Source organism: Macrotis lagotis, chromosome X, assembly GCF_037893015.1.
Source record: "Macrotis lagotis isolate mMagLag1 chromosome X, bilby.v1.9.chrom.fasta, whole genome shotgun sequence".
NCBI lineage: Eukaryota > Metazoa > Chordata > Mammalia > Peramelemorphia > Peramelidae > Macrotis > Macrotis lagotis.
The window spans coordinates 219,231,532-219,247,136 of record NC_133666.1 but is presented as its reverse complement, the minus strand read 5'-3'; the positions used below and the strand labels follow the sequence as shown (position 1 = coordinate 219,247,136).

At 36.5% G+C, this 15,605-nt stretch overlaps 1 protein-coding gene across 4 annotated transcripts in view; it reads right to left on the bottom strand.

The window, feature by feature from the left end:
- The window catches only part of MCTP1 (multiple C2 and transmembrane domain containing 1), a 528,212-nt gene that overhangs the window by 264,571 nt on the left and 248,036 nt on the right, over positions 1-15,605 (bottom strand). For all 4 annotated transcript variants that reach the window (XM_074200502.1, XM_074200503.1, XM_074200500.1 and 1 more), the window contains 2 exons: positions 13,029-13,199; positions 5,720-5,850 (listed from right to left, as the gene is read on the bottom strand). In XM_074200502.1, coding sequence (XP_074056603.1) covers positions 5,720-5,850; positions 13,029-13,199 — 302 coding nt within the window. The remainder of the gene's footprint in view (positions 1-5,719; positions 5,851-13,028; positions 13,200-15,605) is intronic.

The following is a 15,605-nucleotide window of genomic DNA, read 5'->3' as shown; positions in this document are numbered from 1 at the left end:
TGAATATTAATTCATGGTCTATGGTGCCTTTTAGCAAATCGTAGTTTCCTTGATTATCTCTTTTAATTAGGTCTACTTTTGCTTCTGCTTTGTCTGAGATCATGATTGTCTCCCCTACCTTTTTTACATCAACTGAAGCATAATGGATACTATTCCAGTCCCTTATTTTATCTTTGTGTCTTTCTGTTTCAAGTATGTCTCTTATAAACAATATATTATTGGATCTTGGTTTCTAATCTATTCTGCTACATATTATTTTTTATGGTTAAGCTCATCTTATTCACATTCACAGTTATGATTACTATATATTTCCTCTCATTCTATTTTCTTCTGTTTATTCTTCTTTCTTTTTACCATGCCCCTCCTCAAAAGTCTTTTTATACTTCTATTCACCGATCCTTCTTTGATCTGTCCTCCCATTCTTTTATTTCCATCCCCCTACTCCTACATTAGAGAAGAGAGATATTTATACTTATCTGTGTGCTTATATATACATATATGTGTGTATGTATACATATATATCCACACATTAAGTAGACAGATAGATGCAGACAGACAGACAAACAGATAGATAGATGATAGATATGATTTTTCCTTCCCTCTTTGAAACACTGAGAATGAGGTTCAGGAATTGTTTGCCACCCTCAATTTCTCCCTCTACTGTAAAAACTCTTCTTTGCATGCACCTTTTATGTGAGATAATTTTCCCCAAACTGCCTCTCCATTTCCCCTTTCTCCCAGTGAATATCTTTCTTTCCCCTGTGCTTTTTGAGATCATCCTAGCATAATCAACTTATACCCATGTCCTCTATCTATATAGACCCCTTCTAACTGTCCTAATAATGTTAAAGTTCTCATGAGTTACATGTATAATCTTTCCATATAATATTATAAACAGTTTAACCTTGAGTCCCTCATGATTTCTTTTTCTTATTTCTTTTTCATTTTTCTCTTGAGTCTTGAGTTTAAATGTCAGGATTTTCTATTCAGTTGAGTCTTTTCATCAGGAATACTTGAAAGGTCTCTATTCCATTAAATATCCACCCCTCCCAACCCAGATGGATTTGTATTCAGTTTTGCTGAGTATGTTATTTCTGGCTGTGATCTTTTGCATTTCAGAATATCATATTTAAAGCCCTTTGATGCTTCTTTCCTCCTCCTCCTCCTCCTCCTCCTTAGTTTTTGCAAGGCAATGGGGTTGAGTGAATTGCCCAAGGCCACACAGCTAGGTAATTATTAAATGTCTGAGGTCATATTTGAACTCAGGTCCTCCTGACTTCAGGGCCGGTGTTCTATTCACTGCACCACCTAGCTGCCCCAGCCCTTTGCTTCTTTAAGGTGGAACCTGCTATATTTTGTGTGATCTGAACTGTGGCTCCATTATATTTGAATTGTCTGTTTTTGATTGCTTGTAATATTTTCGCCTTGACCTGGGAGTGTTGGAATTTGACTACTAATACTCCTGTAACTTTTCATTTTGGAGATCTCTTTCAGAAAATAATTGATAGATTCTTTCCATTTTTATTTTACCTTCTATCTAAGATATCAGAGCAGTTTTTCTTAACAATTTAATGAAATATGATGTATAGGCTCTTTAAAAATTCATGGCTTTTGTATAATCCAATAATTATTAAATTATGTCCTCCTTGGTCTATTTTTCCAGATCAGTTGTTTTTTTCTGATGAGGTATTTCACATTTCTTCTATTTTTCATTTTTTAAGTTTTGTGTTATTGTTTCTTATGTATCATGGAATTAAAGGTCTACACTTGCCCATTTCTAATTTTTTTAGGAATTATTTTCTTCAGTGAGATTTTTGTACCTTTTTTCCCATTTGACCAATTCTTCCTTTCAAGGTATTCTGTTCTTCAGTGAACTTCTGTGCATTTTTTTTTATCATTTAATCAATTCTTGTTTTTGACGTGTTATCTTCAATTATTTTTGTTCTTTTCCCAAGATGTTCTCTTCATACTTTTCCTGTACTGCTCTCATGTCTTTTTCCAAATTTTCCTCTACCATTCTTATTTCTTTAACTCTTACAGGAAGTCATATTGGGACTTGGAACCAGTTTTCTTTTTTCTTTGAGATTTTGCTTGTAACTGTTTTTTACACTGTTGTCTCCTTCTGCATTTTATGTCTTGAGCTTCCCTGCCACTATCACAAATTTTTATGTCCAGGTTCTTTGTTTTGGTTTTTTGCTTATTTTCTAGCTTTTTCCTTAACTTTGAACTTTACGTTGAAGGGGAGGTTGAAGGGAGGTCCTTTTTCAACTTGAGATAGGAGATACATCCAAACTTCAAGCTTTGGGGCTACTATTTAAGAGTTAATTCTTGGCATCAGGGATTATCAAGTTTTCAGTTCTTCCAAAGTGGTATGATTCATAGAGATGTGGTCACTTGGTGTGTGTTCTAGTCTTTACAGAGGAAGGGTTCTCTTGAAGTCACAAGCACTTGTGCCCCTATAGACCCCAGAATACTGACCCAGAACTGCTTCAGGGCAATAGAATTTCTTAACAGCCCCAATCCTGTTGCCCAGCATTAGCTCAGAGTCCCCTGTATTGTCTTTGTGATCAGTTGGTTGACACCCTTACTGTTTCTAGGCTGACAGCTCCTGAAGCCACTGTTGCCACTGTCAGGAACACCACCTCCAAGATATAGCTCCTCCTTGGTGCTACGGTTGACTCTGCTCTGCCTAGATGTCAATCTGGTGTCATTGACCTCTTCTGCCAACCTCCTAGTTGTCTTAGACTGGGAAAATGTCTCACCTTGACTTTTTTGCTAATTCTGTCACCCCAGAATTCAATTTGAGGAGTCATTCTCAAGTTGTTTGAAGGGAAATGCTGGGAGAATTTGACTGGGTTGTTGCCCTTACCCTTCTATCTTGATTCTACCCTCAGCTTATTCTTTTTCCAACTAGTGTTAACAGGACAGTTTTTGATATTGCACTGAAATCTTTTCTTTGTTTTTTGTGGGGGTTTTTTAGGTTTTTTGCAAGGCAAATGGGGTTAAGTGGCTTGCCCAAGGCCACATAGCTAGGTAATTATTAAGTGTCTGAGACCAGATTTGAACCCAGGTGCTTCTGACTCCAGGGCTGGTGCTTTATCCACTGTGCCACCTAGCCACCCCAAAATCTTTTCTTTGAAGCTTCTACTCTGGCCCTGTAAGTTAGTAGGGAGTACATTCCAAGGGGAAGGAAATGCAGGCTGGTGTCACCTCTTAAACCCTATAAATTCCCCTTCCCCACACTTACCCCATTATTATTAGGAGTAATGCTATTCCTATTAGGAATTCCTATTCCTGTAATAAAGGAGTTGTGACAAAAGTGCTTTGCAAAGCCCAAATGGTTTATCAACATGCTGTCATATTCATCATAATTGTCATCACCACCATCATCTTCTTCAGTGACCAATGTCAGGTCACTGGTGCCCCCTTAAAGTTTCATGGTGCTATTCATCCTACCAGCTTTGTGAGGCTTCTCTATTGCTAGCGCCACTATAAATAGTAGACATGAAGGATAACTTTCCTCTATTAATCCCTCCGCATTAAGAACATAACTAAGTCTTAAGATAATTAAAAGGAAGAGTAATAGGAAGTGCAACAGGTAAGTCCTACAGGGAATAGAATATTGAACTTGAACTTAGGGAGAACTCTATATGAATCCTGCCTCTCACACTAGTTATATGAACATGAGAGTCACTTAACCACTCATCTCAGCTTCCTCTGTAAAGTTTCATCTGCAAAATGGGGATAATAATATTCTTATCTCCCAGGTTTTTATGTGTATCAAGCAAGATAATGAATATGAAGTACTTTACAAACATTCAAGAGCTATATAAATACTAGCTATTATTATTATTATTATTACTAACATAAGGGTATTATAATTGAGGGAGGTATGATAACTTATGAAAAGGTTAACAACAGGTGTCAGTGTTAAATAAAAGTCCTTAGAATACTTGCTTTCTCTCCTTCTTTTCCTCTTGCCTTCTTTCCCTTAGTTTGGTTCTTAGTATTGACTTCATTTTAGTCCAGTTTGATATTATTAATTCAAAGTCCTCTGAATCTGCTTTTCCAGTTCTCAAAAAGGGACATAGGCTAGGACTTTTATCACACATATTCCAATACAGAGATGGGCTAAACAGGAGTTTATTGTTAAATTTTCAGTGCAGGTATTTACACTTTGGAAAGAGACATGCTATAAATCAGGATTTGATATATTATTGTTTTGCTGATTGTCTAGACATAAGCAAGAAATAGAGAAACTGTTAACAACAGAAGTTAATTTACAAGTATGTCTTTTGTACATTTCCCCCCCGATACTTCAAACAGCCAGTTGTTAAACATTTACTTGCATATCCCTTCTCCTATCATAGAAGGTTCAGGAATCATTTCCTCCCTGCTTATGATGGGAGAAAGCCTATTCTGCACCCTCACCCTTCAGATTCAAGATCTGAATGCTCTGGTCCCATATGAAGCTGCTCAATTTCTCATGGAAGCAGATTCAATGCTTCTTGAAGTCACCTCCTCTTCTTAAGGCTTTGGTCTTTGTACCCATGCTTCTCATGGCTGTTTCTCCCAGAATAACTTGATCCCCAAATGAATTTAAGAATGTTAGGAAGTTGACATGAGGAAAGAATGGAAGGAACTGGGAGGTGGGTGGCCTGTGAGAACACACAGAAATGGCACGTGGAAAGCTAAGCTCGATATACAAGTAGGACAGTTTGGCTGCAATTTTGTGCATGGATAGGAGTAATAAATACATCTGGAGAGGTAGTTGGAATCAGATTATGGAGAATTTAAAATATTGGGTGAAGAGCTTGTATTTAATCCTAAATGTAACAGGGAGTTATTGAAGATACCTGAATGAGGGAGTAGTACAGTCTAACCCCCATGTACCCTAGGAAAATTATTCCAACAATTGTGTGGAAGAACTGGAGAGGGGAAAAATTAGAAGCAGATAGACCATTTAAGAAGCTAAAACAATAGAAGATAAAAGGTAATAAAAGTCTTTTGGTGGTGGCACATTTCTTAATCTCTTTGGGTCTCAGTTTCCTTGTCTTTAAAATTAGGAGTTTTTTAACTAGATGATCTTTAATTTCCTTTCCAGATTTAAATCACCTGATTCTATGTAGTTAGCTATTCAAAAGAAATTAAGATTTACATATTTACACTTACCCCCTTCTTTATTGGATTAATACATATTTGCTTAATTACTATCCTATCTAAACTGAAAACATGGTGACTCTTTACAATTTCATGAATCTCTAAAGATTCCATCCTTTTTAAAAACATCATTTTATTGTCATACAAAATGTTTTATAAAAACAATTTTCTTGCTATTAATAGATAATCACAACTGTATTTAAATTTTTTTAAAAAATCAGAAGATCCTCTTATCCCTATTTCCAATACTTCCAAACAAAAGATCTCTGCCAGAAGAAGGAAATCACTTGCCTCTGAATCTTTTTACAATTTTTTTCCGTTTAGGATAGTTTCTGTCCATCAACTGGTCAAAACTGCCACCTACTGGACAATATTGAGATCTGCCTTTCAGTTCTCTGCAATGTGAAGTAGATATCAAAAGCTATGTGTCCCTCTGATAAAGTCCTACGTTTCCTTCATAATGACAAGGGTTGGTTATAAGAACTAAAGTTAAAACAAAGATACTTTTTGAAAATCTACCTCCCTCCTGAGTGAAATAAAAAGATTGACTAGCACAAACCTGCCAATAAAATCATCCCTCTTCCCAGCATCTTTGTCCCATACAGTAATATCAATAATTCCTCCTCGCTCTTCATAGAGATGAAAGTCAAACTGTTCCCTCCACTGAGGATTCAATGTTTTTGGCATAATCTGGAAAAAAAAGAACAAGAAACTAATTATTGTTTTATAATTGAAGCTCCATTTGTCTGTGACACAAAATTAAATTTTAGGTATATTAGGGAATCATATGAACTTGTCAGAAGCTTTTAAAAAAAGCCTGGGAACCATGGCTAATAGGGCACATTTACCATGCCTATGTTAAACATAGGGGCAGCTATGTGGAGCTGTGGATAGAAAGCCAGACCTGGAGTTAGGTAAACTCATTTATCCGAGTTCAAAGCTGACTTCAGACACTTATTAGTTATGTGACCCTGGGTAGTTCCTCAAACCTGTTACCTCAGTTTCCTCATTTGCAAAATGAACTGGAGAAGAATATCTAGTATCTCTGTAAAGAATACTACAAATGGAGTCATCAACAATCAGATAAGACTGGAAAACAATGAAACAGAAAAAATTCTAATATAATTTAAATCAAATCAATAAATGCTTATTGAATGTTTTTAAGACACTAGAGTTTATGGTATTATAGGTATTTTATAGGTATTATAGGTATTATAGCCTACAGAAGAGTTTATAGGCATTACAGCCTACAGAGAAGAGTTTAGTAGAAGAAGGATGCATGTTGGAGACCATACAAGGAAGTTTATTTATTGAAGTATCAAAAATAAGGTGGTCTCTCCAAAAAAGAAGTTCAAGAAAAGTATTAAATTTTTAATCAATTAAAAAATATTATTTTAGAGTGACAGAACACTGACAGTTAAACCAAATTAGTCATTCAACAATGCTGAAGCAACTACTACATATGGGTCAGGAACCATGCTACGAAAGCCAACAACACGGTCCTTAATGGAACTCACATAGGAGGAGGGAGAAAACATGGAAACAACTGTATAAACAGAAGAAACATTCAATATTAATGAAGGATGGTTTCAGAGAGGGAGGGCATCAACAGAGGGATGGGAGGAAGGAAGGAAAGGTCTTTGTGGATGAAAGGGTTTGAACTGATCAAGACTGAGCAGGACCTGGAAAATGAGAGTGCTTGGGTGAATTAATGTGTATGCTGAACTTGCTCAGTAGAAAGGCAGGCGTTGAGGTGGTGAGAAAGACAGTTATGTTTTTAGAACAAAGCAATATATTTTGCATTATGGTATATTATCCTGAACTTTATTGTGACATTAAATCTCTTCTCCAAAATTCAGAAGTCTAGGCAATGGCTACTGAAAGTCTAGAGTATTATTATTTAGTTCCTATCAATTAAACAAATATTTTACTAACAGATAACTTTGCATTTCTATATTCTATTTATGTTTAAAATACTTTTATGTTTCTTATTTGGGAGCATGAAATATGAAAGGTATGATGCTGAAGGGATATAAGAAGAACAGCAAAACTTTTCAAATAGCTGGCAATCCTGAAGACTGATTCGTAAATAATTTTTAAAATCATCCCTCTTTTATCACCATTGATAAACAGAAGTATGTATATAAGGATTTTATGTTTATTTGCTTGTATGAGTGTGTAATGGTGGCCATCCCTATGGTGGGGAGGAGAGGAAAGGGAAGAAAAATAGGGAAAAAAGAAAAAAGAAATTTATATGATAATATACATATTAGATTTTCAGAAACACTTCTTTTATTTCATAAATTAAACATAAAATTTTAAATAATGTTAAATGATAGCAAGCAATGCCAAATCAATGAGGGCAGCTTTTAAAATGAAACTTGTATATTGTAAATTCTTCAATAGGGAAAGTAATATTTTTAAAACAGAAATTACAGGCAGAATGGAGAGGAAAAGGAGAAAAATTCTCATTTGGACCAGATAAGAAAGAAGAGTTGAGAGGATTTATTTGGGAAAAGATAGAACAGGGAGGGAAAAGAGATGATCAGAAACCTTGATATCCTAACTGAAGTTTCAAAGGAAAAAGAAAGGACAAGAAGTTACTACATGTTTTTTAGCATAAAATTGAATAAGAATTTAAAAATTCTCACTCTCATAAGGCCCATCATTAAGGTATAATTCAATAAATTAATATTTTTGAATGAACAAATGAATATTACATTTCTCATGGAGGTTACAAAGGAGGAGAAGTAGTGTGGAATAGTAAAAAAGAAAGTTCAATTTAGAGCCCAGAAGCCTAGATTTTAAATATGACTCTGATACCATACAGCATAGACAAATGACTTTCCATTTCTGTGCCTTCTTGATCTGTAAAAAGGAAGGATTTTACTCGATGGTCTTGAGTTTTCTTAAAGATTTAAATGTATGATATTTTGATTTCACTTTTTAGGAGATATCCTTAGAACCACAGGTTAACTGAGAAATATCCTTGTCTTCTGCAGTAGCCAAGAGAGAGAGAGGGAGAGAGAGAGAGAGAGAGAGAGAGAGAGAGAGAGAGAGAGAGAGAGAGAGAGTTGGATTTGCTATTTCAGGTCCAAAGATTATAAGTATAACAAAGGTGTAAACCTTATAGAGTGGTAGCCATATCTTTACTCAGAAAACCACAAATGAACATTATCTATGTTGTGGTATTTATTTTTTCATTCATTTTGTTCAACATTTCCCAATTACATTTTAATTTGGGTCAGGTCCTAATTAGAGTCTTCCAGAACCTCAGGTTTGATACCTCTGTTAAGAAGCACAGGAGGGGGGTGGAGCCAAGATAGCGACATGAAGGGATGGAGTCTTAGGAGCTCTCTGATAAAAACTCATAAACTAAGGACTCTAACTAAACTTTTGAGAGACAGAACCCACAAAGGGACCCAGTGAGGCAGTTCTCCTACTCAAGGTAACCTGGAAAAGAGCAGAAAGGCTCTGCTCCCCGGGGTTGGAGGGGCGGCCCGTCAGCGGGGTGGCCTGCCAGAGTGAAAGAACTTCAGCCTCCCGGAGGCAGCCCCAGGGAGCTGGGAGCTGCAGCTCACAGCAGCGGGGGAGTCTCCGGAGCTGCATCCCGGGGAGCACCGGCACAAAGTGGGGGAACAGCGGGGGACCCCAGCCAGAGCAAGCATGTGGAGCCCAGCCCTCAGGGCACACAGCCAGCAGCTTGGTCTTTCAGCAGCCCAGAGCCAGAAAGAGAAGCAGGTGGAGCTGGTAAGCATGAGCCCCCAGGGCATGAGCCCATTGAGCTCAGGGAGGGGAGTGAAGAGAGACTGTGAGCTCGGTCCTCTGCCCCTGGAACAGAACTCTGGGGCTCTGACCACATTCAGATCCTGATCGCAGTCTAGGCCCCCCCATAGAACAACAGGACCCCCCCACCTCGCCCCGTGGCAGAGGGGGGTGCTTATGGTCATTCACAGACCAGGAGGGAGGACAGAGCCTCACACACTGAGACCCTTGTGGGAGTGTCCCAAAAGCTCAGGAAGCACCCTAAAAAATGGGCTTAGGTTGGGAAAATGAACAAGCAAAGAAACAAGAGGAAGACCATTGAGAAATATTTTGCAAATGAGCCCAAGAAGGATCAAAATACTCAGTCTGAAGATGAGGAAGCACAAGCTCCTGCATCTAAAGACTCCAAGAAAAACAGAAATTGGACTCAGGCTATGATAGAGCTCAAAAAAGACTTTGAAAATCAAATGAGGGAATTGGAAGAAAAACTGGGAAAAGAAAGGAGAGAGATGCAGGAAAAACATGAAAATGAAGTCAGCAGTTTAGTCAAGGAAATCCAAAAAAATGCTGAAGAAAATAGCATGCTAAAAGCCAGCTTAGGTCAAATGGATAAAACAGTTCAAAAAGTTATTGAGTAAAAGAATGCTTTAAAAAGCAAAAGTGGCCAGATGGAAAAAGAGATAAGAAAACTCTCTGAGGAGAACAAATCCTTCAGACAAAGAATAGAATTCAGGGAGATTGATGAATTTACCAGAAATCAGGAATCAATACTTCAAAACCAAAAAAATGAAAAATTAGAAGAAAATGTGAAATATCTCATTGAAAAAACAACTGATATGGAAAACAGACTTAAGAAAGATAATTTGAAAATTTGGAATACCTGAAAGTCATGATCAGGAAAAGAGCCTTGACATCATTTTCAAAGAATTACCACAGGAAAATTGTCCTGATATTCTAGAAGCAGAGGGCAAAATAGAAATGGAGAGAATCCACCGTTCCCCCCGAGAAAGAAATCCCAAAAAACCAACCCCTAGGAATATTATAGCCAAGTTCCAGAACTCCCAAGTCAAAGAGAAAATATTACAAGCAGCCAGAAGGAAACAGTTCAAATATCGTGGAGCTGCAGTCAGGATCACACAGGACTTAGCAGCAACCACATTGGAAGCTCGTAGGGCTTGGAATACAATATACCGGAAGGCAAAAGAGCTTAGAATGCAGCCAAGAATGAACTACCCAGCAAGGCAGAATGTCCTCTTCCAGGGAAAAAGATGGACTTTCAATGAACCAGGGGAATTTCAAAGGTTCCTTTTGGAATGGCCAGAGCTGAACAGAAGGTTTGATCTTCAGATACAGGACTCAGGTGAAGCATGGAGATTGGAGGAGAGGGGGGAAATATGAGGGACTTAATGAGGATGAACTGCATGTATAGAAAAATGATACTGATAATATTCATATGAACCATCTCAGTTAATAGAGCAGGTAGAGGGAGCTTTTATAGTTGAAGCACAGGAGAAAGCTGAATTCGAAGACAAAATAGGGTGTAAAAATGGAGTCAATAGAAAAAAAAGGAAAATGGAATGGGAGAAAGAAAAAGGAGAGGGGGAATAGTCCAAGATATTTCACATAATAAGATTTTTTTTATTACAGTGAGCTATTGCAATGATATGGAAGGGGGGAGGCAAGGGGGAATGAGGGAACCTTTGCTCTCATCAGAGATGGCTAGGAGAGGAAACAGCAAATATACTCAATGGGGTATAGACAACTGGAGTAAGAAGGAGGGGGCAGCAGGGGGAAGGGGAGGGGATGTGAATAAAGGAGGAGAGGATGGACCATGGGGGGAGAGTGGTCAGATATAACACATTTTCTTTTTTACTTCTTGCAAGGGGCTGGGATTTGATGGCCTGCCCAGGACCATAGGGCCAGGTGGATTCTGGGCCTAAGAGGTGGTATGGGGCTCAGGGCTTCTTGGTCCCAGGACCAGGGATCTGTCTGCTGTGCCACTCAGCGACTCTACAGCAGAGTCAGAGTGAAAGGAGAGAGAAAATATAGTACATGGTAGTGGAGAAATAAGAAAGGATGGAGTCATGATCAGCAATGGCAACCTTGGAAAAATATGGAAGTAACTTTTGTGATGGACTTATCATAAAGAATGTGATTCACCCATGACAGAGTTGATGGTGTTGGAACAAAGACTGAAGCACATCTTTTGTTATTATTATTTGGGGGAGGGTGCAGGGCAAGTGGGGCTGGGTGGCCTGCCTGGGGCCACATAGCAGGCTGATCTTTGGGTGTCTGGGCCCGGATTCAAACCCAGGTGCTCCTGGCTCAAGGGCCAATGCTCTTTCTGCCACCCAGCCACCCCTACTATTATTACTATTTTATTTTATTTTGGGTCTTTTTTTTTCTTCTTTTTGGTTTTTGCAGGGCAGTGGGGATTGTGTGGCTTGCAAGTCACATGGCTGGGTGATTATTGGGTTTACGAAGCTGGATATGGACTCGGGTGCTCGTGGCTCCAGGGCTGGTGCTTCATCCATTACACCACCTGGCCATACCTACAATTATTACTATTATTTTTTTTAATTTTAATTTTTTTCTCAGCTTTACTTTTTTCGCCCAAGCAAGTCTATATATATTCATGGGGGGAGGGGTATCTTGTTTACTTGTAAACAAGAATATTTTATTAATGTAAAAAAAACATTTGTACAAAATTAGAATAAAAATAAATTAAAAAAGAAGCACAGGAAAGGGAAAGTTATCTGGAAAAGTTAAAAATAAAAAATAATCAGTGTAACTGGCATAGATTTGTGTAATTCTTACTTCTTCCAGTATATCACTGAACACTGGCTGGGAGACAAACACATAGAACTAGATATGTGATGCAGGTATTCAAATACCCCCTTAGAACATTAAATTAGGACAAGTCCATTGTCATCAAATTCAATCGGGACTGACAAAAATAAGGATGTGGGTGAATTAGAATTTTTGATAAAAAATAAGACATGACTCTCCAATCTCTAAACTCTGAGAAGACCTTTTATCTATCATTAGACTTTCTCTGATTTCTAGCAAAATTATATGAACAATCTTCTTGACCTCTGACCTCCAGTTTTCTTATCTTGGGCATGAGTATACAAATGTATATTATACATCATACAAACTTGTGGTAAAGTACAAAATAAAACATGAGATAATTTTGCCTTGTAGTTATTATTGTATTTTAATGTATTTATCCTTCATTTTCCCTAGATAGACCCCTTGAAGGACAGTTTTCCAGATCAAACAGACCAACACAGTGGCAACTGATCAATAAATATCCATTTGACTGATAGGTAAAACTATGTGATGTTTTAAAGTACTAATTATGGATCATTTAATCAATGAAAAATCATCACTATGAAATTCCCAAGCATAGTTAATGCTAACAAATCCTTTGCAGTGATATTCATAAAAACAATTGACATGTATAAGGGCACTACAAGGAATGAATTTCAGTCATGATGGTAAAGTGTTCAGCAGTACGAAATATATGTGATGAAGTCATTAGTTAACAACAGCAGCAAAAACCAGACTATTAATTAAGATTATACACAGATTTAGAGGTTTGCTCTTTTTGGAGGGTAGAGTGGGGGGGGTGGAATCTGTGATTATATCATTGCAAGGAACTCCCAATATGGAAACCCTCCCCCCGGCCCCGGCCAGCTACTTGACTAACAATTAGTCTTAGAGAATAATTTGGGAAGGTAAGAATTTAAGACACTTGCCAGTAGCATCCAGCCTATATATGTTAGAGGTTTGTCTTGCCAAATGTCTCATCAGAGATAAAACTACAAGTTCTCTCTCTATTTGGTTCTCTATTCATTGCACCATTACAGGTGCCTTCTGATATAGATATAATGTACATTATATTTTGCCCCTCACACTTTGCAATTACATAAAATAAAAGGCTTGGAAAATGCAGTATATGTTTTCTCTAATCTGACAGAAACTCTATGATGGTGTTCTGCTATATTTATCAAAAGATGAGTTTCTTCAGTTTTAAGATTATAGTCATTAATGGTACCCAACCTTACAAACATGGAACAAAAACACAAAAGGCAAAATACCTTGCTCTTATATTTCTGATGACCAAGCCGGAATTTCACATAAGGATCACTAAATCCATTTGAATCCATGGCCTTGAGATCTCGTCCCTCTATCAAAGTAATGCTGACTATTCCTCTCCATAAATGAGATTTTCTGTGTAGGTCTGAGAGACGTAAACTTTGAGTCTGAAACTATGGGTAAAGGAAGAGAGAGTTACTTTAGAATATAACAAATAATTCATTTGACACTTAAGGTTTTTTAATCCTGCTATTCAAAAAGAGAGAATCAAAATTTTCAAGTTCTTTGAAGATTTTAAAATATGTATCATACATATTTTATCATACAACCCCATGGCAGTTTTCAGGATCTTTTATAAAGAGGTTAACGAATGAAAAGTCATCAAAATGCACATTTAACCCGTAAGACATTAAAGAGACTGAATTCTTCAAATCCCAGTGACTTACAGGAATGTCAAGAAGATTTGAAATTTCTGCAGAAGCTAACCCCAAATAATCACCTGCTGCAAATCATTTATCAAAGTAATTTTAACACTAACTAGTACAGCCAAATTATGGCAATTCATAGCTTACCTACTTTTCCTTTAGATGATCTATTTTCCCAAGTTCTAACTTTATTGTTACAATTTATTCTTCTTTGGAGGATTATTGAATAAGAGTCTGGAAGCAAAATACCTCTACCACCTCTTTCTTGGCACATAGAGTGCTCTACTGAGATTCTGTCCATTGAAGAGGATATAATTCAAATGACTTTGAGTTGAATTTAACTATTAACCTTGATAGAATGACTAAAGTTCACCAAGCAATTGACACTTATACCTGCTTATGCAATGAAAATATGTTCCTGATTTTATTTCTCATTTAGAATTTTGATTGTTTTTTTTCATTGAATTTTATCAGTCATGCTCACTTCTACTTTATAATACTATTGATCTTGAATGAAGTCAGAACTGCATAGAAGGTAGTAACACTGTCTATATAAGTATTAAAGGTAGCCTAATAGAAGAGTTTCCTGGTTATACAAAATGAACCATAAATACAGTGCATAATCTTGACACTTCTTACTTTGACTTTAATGAAAACTAGTTTTCAGTTAGATTTTTATCAGCAATTTATTCTTATTGAAGTTGTCTGTGTTACCAAAGTGATTGTTTTCTTTTATAATTCTATTCAAAAATTCTGATTGTTTGCATTCATTTCAAAAGGAATTCCAATATTCATCTCAAACTCTAAGTGTTCCTAGATTGTTGCTGCAAATTATTCATTTCTTTCGCCTTACTTGTATAATCATGGTCTGCTTCATGTAACAACACTCTTCTTGTGACCTAATTTCTTTTACATGACAATATTTTATATACCTTTAATTTCCTTCACATTTGAAGCTTACCTGTTTGAGGGTCCAAATTTAAATCATCTATCTGTCTTTCATTGCTTATCTGTATCACCAATGTTTTACACAGTGCTCAGCATAAGATAAATTTTTAATAAACATTTTATCTAAACTTCTATACATTTCTGATGGAAACATTTCTTTATAAAATGTAGATTAGACTTTCTGGTTTCTTACAAAAAGAATACTAGATTTTTTTCCTGGGGTGTCAATGTGAGTAAGTGACTAGAGAAAGTAATTTCATTTGTTAGTATCTCCAGTTTTTCATCTGGGAACTGAACAGACTTGATTTGATGAGTTTTAGGATTCTTTTAAATGCTGAAATTCTTTGATTTTAGGATCTATTAGACCACTAAATGGTAAAAGAATTTTATATCTGTTTTTTAGTTTTTCTTTTCATCTCCTTCAATGTCAAATTGTTTCTGTCACTGCTGTTGTCATAGTGCTCCTAATATCAGCCATTCTCCTTTTCCTTTCTGGTTTATTATTTTTATGTGGATGAAAACCTATGCAGTTAAGCTTAAGAATTTTACATTACATAAAAGTCAGCAAGGTTCTAAAAGAGGGCCCAAGAAGTAAAGTTCATCAGTTTAGCACAGAGGCTTTGAAACTGTTTTTGAAAGATTCTATGAGGTTACTTATTACTGCTTCTCTTCAGCAACATTATTCAATAGGTTAAGTATTACTGTACCTTGTAATGAATCCGACTACTAGTTCCTCCCAAAATATCAATGTATGACATCATTTTTATTATATGTATCTGTTTATATCTATATATTTTAATCATTTTGTTAGATATATCTAATTGTTATTTCTTAGGAAGTTTCAGTAGCTATAAAGACACCATTAGAGTTCCAAAAGTTAAAGAAATATAAAATGATGATTGCTGCCAATCAAGGGAACATTCTCACTCCCCCAAAAATTATTGAAGTAAAAAAAAATTAAGTATTCAAAGGTTATTCTTTTTATTTGACGTAGGAGACAAATTATTTGACCTACAGACTAAAAAAAGGCATGCAGAATACTAAATGCTCATGGGGAAATAAAATGAGTTTAATGGAGGTTTTAGTGCTGCCATTAGTTGTTATGAAATGCTTTTCTATAACCTGGCAGGGTTATTTCCAAAATGAGCTGGATAATGAAATAAAGTGAACACTGGTGATGGGGATGACGGGGAGAATGGGATCCAG